The sequence below is a fragment of the Euleptes europaea genome, chromosome 14, assembly GCF_029931775.1.
Source record: "Euleptes europaea isolate rEulEur1 chromosome 14, rEulEur1.hap1, whole genome shotgun sequence".
Lineage (NCBI taxonomy): Eukaryota > Metazoa > Chordata > Lepidosauria > Squamata > Sphaerodactylidae > Euleptes > Euleptes europaea.
In genome coordinates this window covers 42,695,926-42,709,880 of record NC_079325.1, presented here as the reverse complement: position 1 = coordinate 42,709,880, position 13,955 = coordinate 42,695,926, and the positions used below count along the sequence as shown (strand labels likewise).

Below are 13,955 nucleotides of genomic sequence, written 5' to 3'. Positions count from 1 at the left end.
ACAAGGCCTAGTGTCAACTCTCTAAAGTTCCGCAACAATCTATTAGAACCAAATATATTGCATCTCAAAACTGCACACCATACATACACTACACAAATGAATGTACAAACCCAACAGTGGCAACTGAAAATGAATGACAGAATTATAAATGAAAAAGAAAAGACTCAGTCATTCATACTCTAATTTACAGACACCTAATTGTGATGCTTTTAATGGGCTGCGGATTTGTCACACAGTTTCGTTGCCATCCCAGCCTGTTTCTTTGGACTACATGAATACAGCGCATGGTATTTTCTTTTGAATCCTGTTCTAGTTTGCCATTTCCACAGTGTGGGGGTTGGACCCAGCGAGGGGTCCAATTGGACAGCCCACATGCTGAAGACCCAGAAGCTGATTGCTTTATGTCCCAATTCCTACTCGGTAGGAAGAACCTGATTAGGTGCTGGAGGATAACGGTGCCTTATTTTCATTCTCCAGCATCTATGTTTTGGGCTGATAAAAAACCTACCCAGGGAATAATGAAGACAGGGAACAATGAAGAACAATGAAATAAACAGAAAAAAACCCAGAAAAAGTAGTAGAAGTCTGCAAAGAAATTGCAATCGAAGATGGACCACCAAGGAGAAAGAAAATGAGGGTAATGGAACTGCTGATCCAGCTTATCTGAAAATCCAAGTTTCACTCTACCTTCCTAACAAGTTCTTTTACAGTACAATCCTAAATGTAGTTACACCCTTCTGTGTGATGTAGTGGTTAGGAGCGGTGGACTCTAATCTGGTGAACTGGGTTGGTTTCCCCACTCCTACACGTGAAGCCAGCTGGGAGACTCCTTCAAGATAGAGAAAAGGCAGAGTATAAAAACTAACTCTTCTTCTTCTTCTCAAGCCATCAAATGCTTAGGATGGCATTGTTCAAAGCTGAGCAACTCTTTAAAAGGCTGTGGGACTCTGTTCTCTGTCGTCCCCCTCCCAAATAAATAGAACCAGTCAATGTTACAGACATTTGATAGCTCAGATTAGTGAAAATCTAGAGCATGGCTTTTTGAGATGCATTAAAAATCTCAAAACTGAAATGAAAATACCCCCCCTCCTCTGAAGACCATTTCAGCTGCAGTTAGAATACTGCAGCGGCTAGCAATCCATGCTAAAGATAAATTGAACTGAATTAAAATGCATTTATTTCAGATCAGGATTGTAAAAAAATAGATTGAACAAGTATGGTTTCTGAGACTAACGATGTTCATGAGCAAGAAAATCTGGATTTTTATTGGCTGAAATTAAGAATGCAAACATGTTTATTTATTGATTTGTCTCCTAAAACATATAGGCCATTTGAGTGGCATACAAACTAAAACCATATTAAGTAACTGACATATTAAAACACATTCTCCATTCTCTAGCTTTATCTCTCTCACACAAGCAAAATCCAGGCCAGGACCTGAACGTTTTGCAATACTATAAAATCTGATTCCAGGGTGAGTATTCCCAAACAAGACTGCAAAATTTGGATTTAGGGCATGAAATCTAAGAATATTCTTCCTGATACACCATTTCAGTGTTTTGTTTTTGAAAAGAGAAAAAAAGGAACTGACCAGCAAATTTCACATGGAACTTATTCTCAGGCTTGAGGATCTGGACGTAAAGGGGACAATTTGGAGCAAAGTCTTTCACCGCCCACGCCCTTAGGATGGTTTGATGATCCTACAGAAAGGGAAAGAGAAGAGAAAAACCGTTGTTTGTGCACTTGCTTGTGGTATCATGTAAACTAGATCATAAGGGTTGCATTTTCAAAACAGCAGGATTGGCACTAGAAAACACCACCCAGCCAATATTTGAAATTTGCCAGAATTTTCAAGTTGCTACTAAATTTCATATATAATCCAAACAGATGATTCCAAGTAGTAAAATTGTGGAACTCCCTGCCCCAGGATGTGGTGATGGCAGCCAACTTGGAAGGCTTTAAGAGGGGAGTAGACATGTTCATGGAGGATAGAGCTATTCATGGCTACTAGTGAAAATGGACACTAGTCATGATGCATACCTATTCTCTCCAGGACAAGAGGGGCATGCCTATTATATTAGGTGCTGTGGAACACAGGCAGGATAATGGGCTTCCTAGAGGCACCTGGTTGGTCACTGTTTGAACAGACTGCTGGACTTGATGGACCTTGGTCTGCTCCAGCATGGCCTTTCTTGTTCTTAAGTAGCCCTTGCACAAGAAGACAGCACTTCTGCCAGCACAATGATCTTCAATGTGTCATGCCTTTGAGAATCTTGGTACCTGCTAATCTGTTCCTTTGTGCCCATTTACTTCTTCCCCAAAGCAAAGAGCCAATCCTGACTTTCCTTCACCTCCTTGGAGCAGGAGATGCTTCAGAATAGTCCAGGAGAGGTCACCTTTGTGCCTGCAAGGAGCACCCATTTGGAAACAGCTGCCACCCTCTTATAGGGGGATGCTTGGCCTGGAACTTGCTAACATCTCATGGAAATTCCCAGTGTTTTTGCTTGGACCCAGCCCCCAGACTGCTGATTTTGTCAGCCATCTCTGACTTACAGCAGCGGTGCGGTCCACTTCGTTTCGGCTGCTCAGGATGAAACATGCTTCTCCATTGTCCATCCTGAAAATATAATTGATCTGTCAATTGAAGCCAACAGGAGCTGAATGCCAGATTAAAGCATGAAGTAACAGGACTGTATTTGGGGTGGGTGGGACTCCTACAGGACAACAGATCCACCACCCCGAATCAGATCCCCAGAGAACCTGCACCCTCAAGATCCTTCAGCCAGCTCACGGTGGTCTATCTTTCCCTTTTGTTGTCCTCCCTCCCTCCCTCCCTCCCTCCCTCCCACCAGCTGGGTGGGATCTCCTTTCCCCAAGCTCTGAAGGATACTTGAGCAGAACCACTGAGGAACAAGCTGCCAACAACCGTCCCCCATTGAGGAAGCCCCCACAGACATTAAGGAATGTTAACCCTCTTTTGCCATAGGCCTTGACCTTGGACCAAACCCATTCACATCAACCAGAGAGCATTCTCACAACATTAACATGCTTCAAATCTGTATGATGCTTCAGAATGCTTAGTGTCCTGCACACACATTATCTTGCTATGATCTTTATAACAACCCTGTAAGGTAGGTCAGCAACATTGTCTCCATAATGCAGAAGGGAATGGGCTGAGACTGACTTGCCTAAGGCCACTCTGTGAATTCATTTATTGAATATTTATCCTATCCTCCCTCCCAGGAGCAAAACAGGCCCATGTGACTCTCCATCCTTGTCTCTTCCAACCTTGTGTGATTTTGTGATTTTTGTGATCCTTATAACAACATTGTGAGGAGAGGTAGACTGAGCGAAAGATGATGCAAGGTCATCCAGTGAATGTTAGGGCTGAAAGTGGATTCGAACCCGTGTTTCCCTTGTCCTAGCCTGATACACTGCTAAGTCAACATGCACTGTTGAAGGCCTTCTTTCATGGGAGGGTATGATTCAAATCAAGGATTTCTTGGCTCATAGCTCTGTCTCTTAGTTACTAGACCACAGTGGTTGCAGTCCCCTCCCCCCCCCCAAGCAACATCCCAAAAAATAGGAAAGAAAATGTGTATACAAGCTCTGGAAGCTTATGGGACAATTTCAGGATGTCTCCGATCAGCTTGGTTCCCTTTTTCCCACTCACTTTGCTCTCATAAGATCCTGATCTTTCAGTGCAGATCCTTGGAGATAGATCACCCGCTGTGACCACAGTGGGATCTGCAGGACCCGCCGTACCTGGATATCCATCTCTGTTGGACAAAGGATCACAACGTAGTAATCCTGCAAGAGAAACCCTGGCATGAAATAACAAACCATCTTATGTATTTATTTACATGCATCTTCCTAGAGTGTTTTCAGCATTACGTTTTACATTTCTTAAATGATGAAAAAAGACGTAACAGCTTTAAAATTTAGATTTTTTTTAAAAATGGACCCCTGCTTTTAGTGTGGTAAAGAAAATGCATAGAGATTCATTATATGCCTCATTATATGCCTTATATGCCTTATGCATTATATAATCACATTATATGTGATTTGATTATATGCCATCAAATCACAGCTGACTTATGGTGACCCCAGTGAGGGGCTTTCAAGGCAAGTGAGAAGCATAGGTGGTTTGCCATTGCCTTCCTCTGCAGAGTCTTCCTTGGGGGTCTCCCTTCCAAGTACTGACCCTGCTTAGCTTCCGAGATCTGACAAGATCGGGCTATACAATGCTCCTTCCCTCCAAAAAGTGTTTACAAAGTAAGAAAAACATAGTTTTCATTGTATTTTTATCAGTTTTAATACAATGCAGGAACAATGCGGTACCCAATATTAAAGTAAAGGTCCCCTGTGCAAGCACTGGGTCATTCCTGACCCATGGGGTGACTTCACATCCCGACGTTTACTAGGCAGACTTTGTTTGCGGGGTGGTTTGCTACTGCCTTCCCCAGTCATCTTCCCTTTACCCCCAGCAAGCCGGGTACTCATTTCACTGACCTCGGAAGGATGGAAGGCTGAGTCAACCTTGAGCCAGCTGCCTGAAGCCGACTTCTGCCGGGATCGAACTCAGGTCGTGAGCAGAGCTTTTGACTGCAGTACTGCAGCTTACCACTCTGCGCCACAGGGCTCCTAATGTTATTAAAGGGGGGGGGGGGAATTAAATCCTTCCAGTCATGTATCTCATCATATCTCATTTTAGTTCCTAGACTGCATTTTTTCAGGCAGTTTTTTGAGTATCTCTCTTCTGAGAAAAATAACTACCATCCATTTGTCAAGATACCAATTCAGCCAGCCATCACCTGCAATCTTGGATGAGCGTAAAATTCATTGAGGAAATCCATGAGCAGGTCAATCTTCAAGGAGCTGACACAAAGGACGACGTGTTTTTCCGTTTGCGCTCGGTGGCGGCTGTAGTTCCCACCTGACTTTTGCCGTTCCATCCACAAGTACACAAGTTCCTCAAACTGCAGACAAAAGAACAGGCTGCTTTTTAAGCCAGGTTGGAAAAAAATTGGCTTTGGAAATTCAGAATGTGGGTCCTTTCAAGCAATTTCATTCATGTGATACATACATTCCTTTTCCACCTGTCCCCCACAATAGAGCTCCAGGTGGTATGCATGAAGTTCCTGAACAACTTGTCATCCAGGCATCAGCCAGAACCCACATTTGCTTAACTTCAGCAGACTCACAGCATTGTGTGCCTTTCTGAGATTATTCTGATTTGGTTGAATGTGTTTGCTTCATAGAGAATGAAAACCAAGACACCTCTGGCTGCAGTCTCTCAGCTCATCTACAAAGTGATTGGGGGCCTTAGGCAAGCCTATCATCTCTCAAATCTCAGGCCTGATCTGCAATGGAAGGTTGATAATACTGGCCTACCTAACAGAGTTGTAAGAGTGACTGAAATAATGTATTTAAGAAATTCTAAAAAAATATTGGCCTGCTTCACAGAGCCGTTGCAAGTATTACTGAGAATCGTTTATAAAACAGTGAAAATTTGAGAGTTTTCCCTGTCTGTACTCCAACCAAGTATATCTACCACCCACTCATATAAACAAGTGGTTTTATTCTACCCCATGAAAGTTTAGGCCACAGTAAATTCATTAGTCTTTAAGCTGACCAGTAGCTGTTTTGTTGGTTTATTCTGAGATAATATGAATTACTTGGAACATTTTGGAAAGAAAATATTAATAGCATTAATATTAAAGTATTATAATATATTTGTTTAGATATTTCAATATCACTTTGAAGGGTTGAAGATAAGTTTACTCAGTTGCTATTAAATACCTGGGACTACAATATCTGTTAAAATCCACAGTATGGCAAATTCATTGCTGATTCATTTATAATATTTCTACATGGGAGTTCAGCTCTAGATGGGATTAGAAATGCCATGTCACCCATGAGCTTCTAGCCGCTTAACAGGATTTGTAAGTATGTGAGATACTCAGCTGAAGAGACAGGGATTCAAATCTTGACTCAGTCGTGAAACACATTGGGGGACACAATCTCTCAGCCTAACATACTTCAGAGGATTGTTGTGAGGATAAAGAGGGGCAGGAGGACCACGTATGTCACCTTGAGTTATTAGGATGGAGCGGTATAAATACATCTCTCTCTCCAGTATGAAATCCAAATGATAGCACAAGGACACTGTACAGGTTGAATTTGTGCCAGGCACACCAGGAAGGAAGCTTGAAACTTGTTTTCTGAGCTTGGGCGGAGTGCTTTTGCTCAGCCTTGAATAACCATAACTCATCCCCACATAATTAGTATTAAAAAGAGCACACAAAGATTTCCCATGCAGCATGGGTTCCAGGTCCAACACAAACACATCCCCCACCCAACCGCGCACACAACCTTCTTTTCTTTTCTTTTAGACATGAAACCACTGGAGAACGGCAGCGGACAGCTGCTCTGTTTGCTGCTGTAGCTCAGGGCATCAAACTGACACAGTTCAACAGCTCTGTGACAGCTTCTCAACCAAGTGGGAAAAACTGGCACTTCCCTCGCTGACTGGTTGGAGAACTCTTGCCTGCCCCAAAGCACTTGCAGTCAGTTGAGCAGCCAAGGATATCGTGGAACCAGCCAGATCATAATCCGTATCAGTGAGCCCTGCAATTTATTCACTTTGAGTCATTTACAGCTGATGTCTCCCCTTCTGTCTCAGTGCCATTATTCTGCTAAGCTTCGTATGACTGGCAATTAGAAGGCTGAGCAAGCAAGGGACTTGCCAACTTGAAGCAAAACACTTTGCCATCTAGCTCAATCTCCTGGCAGAGGAGCTAATCTGATGTTGCAAAATGCTTGTGTTAGCTCAGCTCTTGCAATGGTGTTAGCTTGGCAGGTCTCAGTCTCATTCCTTACAATACCTCAGCTACTTTTGAAAAGCAAACTCCTGAATCTGAGGTAGGAGATAGTTGAGATTCAAGGTTTTGTGAACTTTACAAGATCTTACAAGAGATTCCCAGTTTAGAATGTACAAAAAAAGAGCACAATATTCAATACAGTATCCAAAATCATTCTTGATGTTTTAAAGAATTAGATCTGAGTTAATGGAACTTATATTTGCCCTGGTTTCCTTGGCTTTTACCTTCATCATGGGTCAAGTATTGTGGACAGAGAGGGAGGACTTCAAGACCAGGGGAGAAGCCAAATTCTCTCTCTGCTTGGATTTTCAAAGGCATGCAGCCTCATCACTCAAGAGCTGGAATACTAGATCAAAGCAGAACATTATGCACAGAGAGCAACTCCTCTGTAAAATCGCTGATGCTTAGCAATACACTTTTCAGCACTTTTGTAAGATAAATGATAAGCTGCAACTCTGCTCAGGTCCTTTGCAATTCAAGCTGAGGTGTTTTGCTTCACTTGAGGAATACCTGATGGCCTTAACTCTGCCAATATGTTTTAAGTCCTTTTCAGTCATTACATCTGGGATGTTCCTACTTTGCATACCTGCGGTCCTCCAGATCCACGATGTTAAATTGTGTGAGCAGGGTGATGTTCCTATTTTCTAATTTCAGTATGTGCAAATTCATACCAGCAGCAAACCTGGGCTTCTGATTGTGTGCATTGGAGGTGGAAAGTACATGCATTGCTCTCTTTGCACAAAACAGTTATTGTGTGCATCAAGAAGATCACACCCTCTTGCAAGGTGGCAGTACCAAAACACTCCCAAGTACCAGAAATGCAGCAAGTTAAACAGGACTTTGGTCATGGCTCATCTGAATATAACTTCGGCCTTACCTGCAGGGGTAACACAACCAAGGCCACACAAATCATGATCACGACTAGCAGCTGAGAGGGCCAGATCTTGGGGGTGACGTCGCCATAGCCCACAGTGGAGAAGGTGACAATACAGAAATAAAAAGACTTGAAGAGAGAGAGATTTTCACCGGCCCTTTCCAAGTGCTGAATTCCACAGGTCCTGAACAAAAAGGAGGAACAAACAACAATTATGTTTGCATGCAAAACCCTGGGATTCTACCCTGTAACTAACGTGGAACTGAGATCCAGTTGAATTCTCAAACTGAAAACATGGGCATTGTCAGCAGTGAATTTTCATATACCACATCCCAAATTTGGTAGGGATTCCACCTTTCTCTTATTCATTTTGCTCTAGTTGATATATACTGAAAAAGCTGGCAATAACACCCAAGCAAGTATTGTAATAACTACAGCCAACATAAAGTTCTTCACACATTCAGAATCTGAATCCAAAGTTTCAAATTTCTAAATGTTGAAGATTTGAGTCTAAACTCCTAAAAATTTTATTTCTTGTTGACGATTTTAAGATCATTATTAATGTTCCATTCCTATTGAAATCAAGCATGTCAGACAGAAGATAAATCTAGAACCACTCACCTAACACCCTAGTTTTTCTAGGTGAATGGAATTTTTGTGTATGCAGGAGCATCCAGTCATCGGAGACCCCACCCCTAATTAGTCCTGACCCCCTTTTGTAACTGTACATAATGGCTCAAACCTATGCATGATTGCTGCATTTTGTCTCATGCGCATACAAATTAGACTCCATCCCCATCATTTGGAACACTGCTTTTCAAACAGTCATGAGGGAAACAGCAGGAGTCCAGTAGCACCTTAAAGACTAACTAAATTTCCAGCAGGGTATAAGCTTTCATGAGCCACAGCTCACGAAAGCTCATACCCTGCCAGATATTTTGTTAGTTTTTAAGATGCTACTAGAAGGAGCCCCGTGGCGCAGAATGGTAAGCTGCAGTACTGCCGTCCAAGCTCTGCTCACGACCTGAGTTTGATCTCAACGGAGGTTGGTTTCAGGTAGCCGGCTCAAGGTTGACTTAGCCTTCCATCCTTCCAAGGTCGGGAAGATGACTAGGGAAGGCACTGGCAAACCACCCCGTAAACAAAAGTCTGCCTAGTAAACGTCGAGATGTGACGTCACCCCATGGGTCAGGAATGACCCGGTGCTTGCACAGGGGACCTTTACCTTTTTAAGATGCTACTGGACTCTTGCTCTTTTCTACTGCTATTGACAGACTAATGCATCTATCCATTGTGATCTACAGTCATGAGGGAGAGAGCCTATGTATGCAGATGATGTGCTGACTTTGGGGTGGATATGTAAAGGCTGGGAGTATGGCCAGCATACATGTTTAAATAGGGTTTCTATATAAATATGCCTGTCTACACATGTTCAGTGGGCAGGATGATGATGATGATGATAGAGGGTTCTAGAAACATATGCAACTCAGAGGCTGTACAACTGATATACGCAACAGCCTTGGTGGAAGATGAGGGTCTGATCCACGTGGGTAGGTGAATCCTCAGATGTCTGCTTGCACTAAGTGATTCTTTGACTCTTTCCAACTCTGTAATCAACAAGGTTAATTCCACATTTGATAAGGTTGCCATCTCCGGATTGGGAAATACCTGGAGATTTGGGGGATGGAGTCTGAGGAGGGCGGGGTTGGGAGAGGGGAGGGACTTTGATGCCATAGAGTCCAATTGCTAAAGTGGCCATTTTCTCCAGGGGAACTGATATCTAGCGCCTGGAGATCAGTTGTAATAGCAGGTCTCCAGCCACCACCTGGAGGTTGGCAACCCTAACATTTGAGCCTACTGAAAGACCCTCAGATGATTTTGGGCTTTTGGGTAGGTAGGTGGCCAAGGCCGCGGCCCAGTGTGCTGGCGCAGGTCAAGAAGAATTGCTTTGAAAGCTCCCAGCTTCTCGTTTCCACGTGAGTCACTGGAGGAGGCATTGCTTTCAGAGTCATCTCGGCTAATAGAAATATCGCCTGAATGGAGCAGAGATTGAATTTAAGTAGGCCTGGGAGAGACATACACAGAACCACGGTCAAAGCTGGCTGTGCGGACGTCGGGCAAAACGAGGGCAGCCATTAACATGAGCAAGGCAAAGCTTAAATATCTGCTTTACATTTTAGTTGGAGGAGGGAGAAGCTAAGGGAGCAACAAAAGATGGAGAACAACTGTGTGCTATGCTTGTTTATGTTGTTGCTTATATTTATTTGATTTTTTACATGTTAAAATGCTGTTATTATGCCAATAAAGGTTTATGTATGTGTGTATTTGATTTTTACTCTGCCTTTTCCCAACCAAATTCAGGCTCAGGGCAGCTAACAACCAGGAAAATATACAGTTAAATAAAATGCCCTATACAATAGGGTTGCCAACCTCCAGGTACTCAACAACAACAGACACCTGTGCTGTAACTGGAAGTAAGGAAAGGCAAACAGCACGAGGCTCAACAATAATATAGTAAAGAAACTATAAAGAATATCAATACATATGTGATCACAATCACTATATTACCAACTTTACAAATATGAACAATACATTACAATGACCCACACGTTTAAGTAGACCCCTAAATTTCCTCAACAGAATGGGATCTGCACACTGTTCTAGGTCCCAATCCTGAATAAGTAAGAGAAAGTTCCTACTAACTGACTGAGCAGTGAACACAATGAGTGGCGTGCGCAGCTGCAAATGCTGCTGAGAAGTTCGAACGTTCCCGAGGGACTCGAGCAGGCTGCATGCGCAGCAGCTGGGATAGCCACTCAGAGACAAGCAGAAAAATCCCAGCGAAATGGTGATGCATCGGCAGGTCGGAGCACTGCCGGGAGGCACTGCCGGGAGGAGGAGGAGGAAATGCCAGCAGCAGCTGCCGGGAGTCCGGGAGAACCCGGAATGATGGAAACGCTCCTTCCGGAATATTATGCATTTTCACTAAGAAAAATCAGCCTTCGATTCACTGTCCTTTCCCCCAGGTTACCCTCAAAGAAAAATATTCATATTTATGAAGTTGATAATATAGTGATTGTGATCACAAGTTATATGTATTGATATTCTTTATAGTTCCTTTACTATATTATTGTTGAGTCTCGTGCTGTTTCTCTTTCCTAACCTCCAGGTACTAGCTGCAGATTTCCTGCTGTAACAACTGATCTCCAGCCGAAAGAGATCATCTGGAGAAAATGGCTGCTTTGGTAATTGGATTCTATGTCACTGAAATCCCTCCCCTCCCCATACCCCGCCCTCCTCAGGCTCTGCCCCAAAAACCTCCCGCCGGCAGCAAAGAGGGACCTGGCAACCCTACTATACAAACATTTAGGCTAACATTTAAAATCCTTACCAAACATTAAAATTCAAGACAGCACCCCTATAAAACTAATACTACTACTAATAATAATAATGGGGAGAGCAATCAGGGAGAAGGAGGGAGAAGAAGGAATGGGAGAAAGGAAAAGGATGGGGAGGAGAAAGAGGGAAAGGGGAAGGGGAAGGGGGGGATAAGGGACAGGGACAGGAAGGCCATCCAAGATGGAAACCTCAACCACAGGCCTGGTGGAACATCTCAGTCTTGCAGGCCCTGGGGAACTGAGACCGGTCCTGCAGGCTCAGGTCTCATTTGATAGAGAGTTCCACCAGGCTGGAGCCAGAGCTACGAAGGCTCTGATCGAGGACAGCCAGACACTTTTTGGGCCAGGGTCCACCTTGATGGAGGCTGGACAAAATGTGATATAAAAATACAGGGAGGAAGGTTTATGTTAGACATTAGGAAGCACCAGGGTGCCTGGCCCCCACTGGAAGGGGAATCCCCCTCCTTCAGCTACTCCAACGCAGCTAGAAGATTTCTGTTCCAGGCTTGGTACAGCAAAGGTTGCAAGGAGATGTCTAGATTTCAATATGTTCTCAGTGAAGCTACTGGGAATCTTCAGGAGGGGTCTAGAAACCGAGCTGATTTCTAATGGATTCATTTTAATAATGAACTCAGACATCCAGCTTACATCTTGACACTTTATCTGTTTTTAACAGATTAATTACGAACATCTTTAAAAGGTAGAACATCTTTAAAAGTAGAACAAGTAGAACATCTTTAAAAGGTGTCATCTGGTTTTGGACTCCTGGCCTATGATCTATAGGGCAGGCCCTCTCCCTGAGTCCACCCTGATATAAAATGCTGGAGACTAATTTCTCCAAGAAGGCATCCCATCTAATCCATGCATGCAACATCAGCGGTTAAAATATGTATCAATACCAGTCAAATGCAAGCTTACCCAGTGAAAACAAGACACAGCAAGGTGCAGATCAAAATCAGCACCTGATTGAACATGGCTGACTGTGTTCTTTGGATGGCTCGGTGAAGGTCGTTCTAGAAAGAAAGAAACTCCATTTGTAGCTGCACCAGAGGCTTGTGTCAGCTGTCCCACTGAAGAGTCAGTGGGATAAAAAGCAAGTGTCTATCACACAGACGCGAAATCCAGAATTTGCAACAAGCATGGCAGATTAGTAGGGTTGCCAACTTCCAAGTGGCACCTAGACATCTCCCACTATTACAGTTGATCTCTAGATGACCAAAACCAGTTTCCCTGGAGAAAATGGCTGCTTTGGAGGGTGGACTCTATGGCATTACACCCTGCTGGTCCTTCCCCTCCCCAAACCCAACTTGCCCCATAGGGTTGTCAGGTCCCTCTTTGCCACCAGAGGGAGATTTTGGGGGCCTCGTGGTGCCTTCTTTTTCAGTACCTGAAGGTTGACAACCCTACTAGCCCAGGATCCACCCCCAAAATCTCCAGGTACTTTCCAACCCAGAGTTGGCAACCCTACAGATTAGGGGCCAGGCCATCTCCGAGGCCCAGTTGGGCGTGTCCTTCAAAACTGCCTAGACCCACCCATTTTCTGCAATTTCCTGCCCCCTTTTCTCCCATCAATCCCACAGTCCAGTCTGTCCAAACAGAACATAAAGAGAATATTGTAAGCATCTGTCTTTCTAGTGGATTATGAGAGTGATCTTTCGGCTACTCACAATCATGTTTTCCAAGGCATACTTTGCCAGCCAGCAGTTCAGGAAAACAGGAATGAATAAATTCCGCAAACGAGGCCAAAATATCTAGAAGAACAAGTCCCAGTTATCTGCATGTTTATTCAGAGCAATGTTCCTGCTTCATCTGAAGAATAAAAATATCCATAGATTACTACCCAAATCCCCAAATATACATAGCATCTAACTGTGCATTGAATGGTTTACACCAGCGATGTATAACTAACTCACTATAAATAACAAGAACTGACATTAATATTAATATGACAGTCTCACTCTTAAAAACACTTTCTGCACAGCATCATGTGATAATCCTTGCAATCACCCTGTAAGGTAGGCCAGTATCATTTCCCTCATATTGTACAATAGGGGTCCCCATGACTAAGTATTCTTCAACGTACATTAAATAATACAAAATAAGTATACACAGGCATACAGATAAGACCGCAATCACAGTAAACAGGACCAAATGCATTTCGGCCCAATGGGCCCTCTTCAGTGGTCACTAATACATAGGTCAGTGGCCCCGGCGGGCGCATTTGGAATTCTGACATGGCATGGTGGGTGCAGAAACAAAATGGGCGTCACAAAATGGCTGCTGCAGGAGGCAAAGCCGGCCACAAAATGATTGCCACGGTTTAACTTCGGCAGCACAGTACAGATCCTTGTGTTTTGGTGGCAGCTGGTGCCAAAGCAACATGTTAAAAAAAATCTGCACAGTCAATCAGATCTCCAACAGTCCATCACAAGGCTTGCTGGGCAAAAGTCCTACTTGGCCACGCCCACTTCCTAGAAACACCTGGCGGGTGCCAGAAAAGGTGTCTGTGGGCGCCATGGCACCCACGGGCACCATGTTAAGGACCTGTGTTGTACAATGACACATCTTGCAATGGCTTTTTTGTCTAACCTACCTCACAGGGTTCTTGTAAGGATATAAATGAAGCAGGGATAATGAGGTACACTGCCTTACGTTCCTTGGAAGAAGAAGGGCGGGATAAAAATGTACTAAACAAATAGATGACCTCTTCCACACCCGTTTCTCCATGTTTTTTGATTCTGCATGATGATAGCCTAATACTTTGTGTGACTCCAGGCTCTTGATAAATAACATTAATAT

The 13,955-nt window shown here is 43.7% G+C and overlaps 1 protein-coding gene across 2 annotated transcripts in view; it reads right to left on the bottom strand.

Moving 5' to 3' along the window:
• Nucleotides 1-13,955, bottom strand: part of KCNT1 (potassium sodium-activated channel subfamily T member 1) — a 173,555-nt gene that overhangs the window by 47,010 nt on the left and 112,590 nt on the right. For both annotated transcript variants that reach the window (XM_056860215.1, XM_056860216.1), the window contains exons 8-14: nt 12,824-12,907; nt 12,075-12,169; nt 7,762-7,942; nt 4,815-4,979; nt 3,674-3,810; nt 2,554-2,617; nt 1,592-1,700 (exon numbers count right to left, since the gene is read on the bottom strand). In XM_056860215.1, the coding sequence (XP_056716193.1) occupies nt 1,592-1,700; nt 2,554-2,617; nt 3,674-3,810; nt 4,815-4,979; nt 7,762-7,942; nt 12,075-12,169; nt 12,824-12,907 (835 nt within the window). The remainder of the gene's footprint in view (nt 1-1,591; nt 1,701-2,553; nt 2,618-3,673; nt 3,811-4,814; nt 4,980-7,761; nt 7,943-12,074; nt 12,170-12,823; nt 12,908-13,955) is intronic.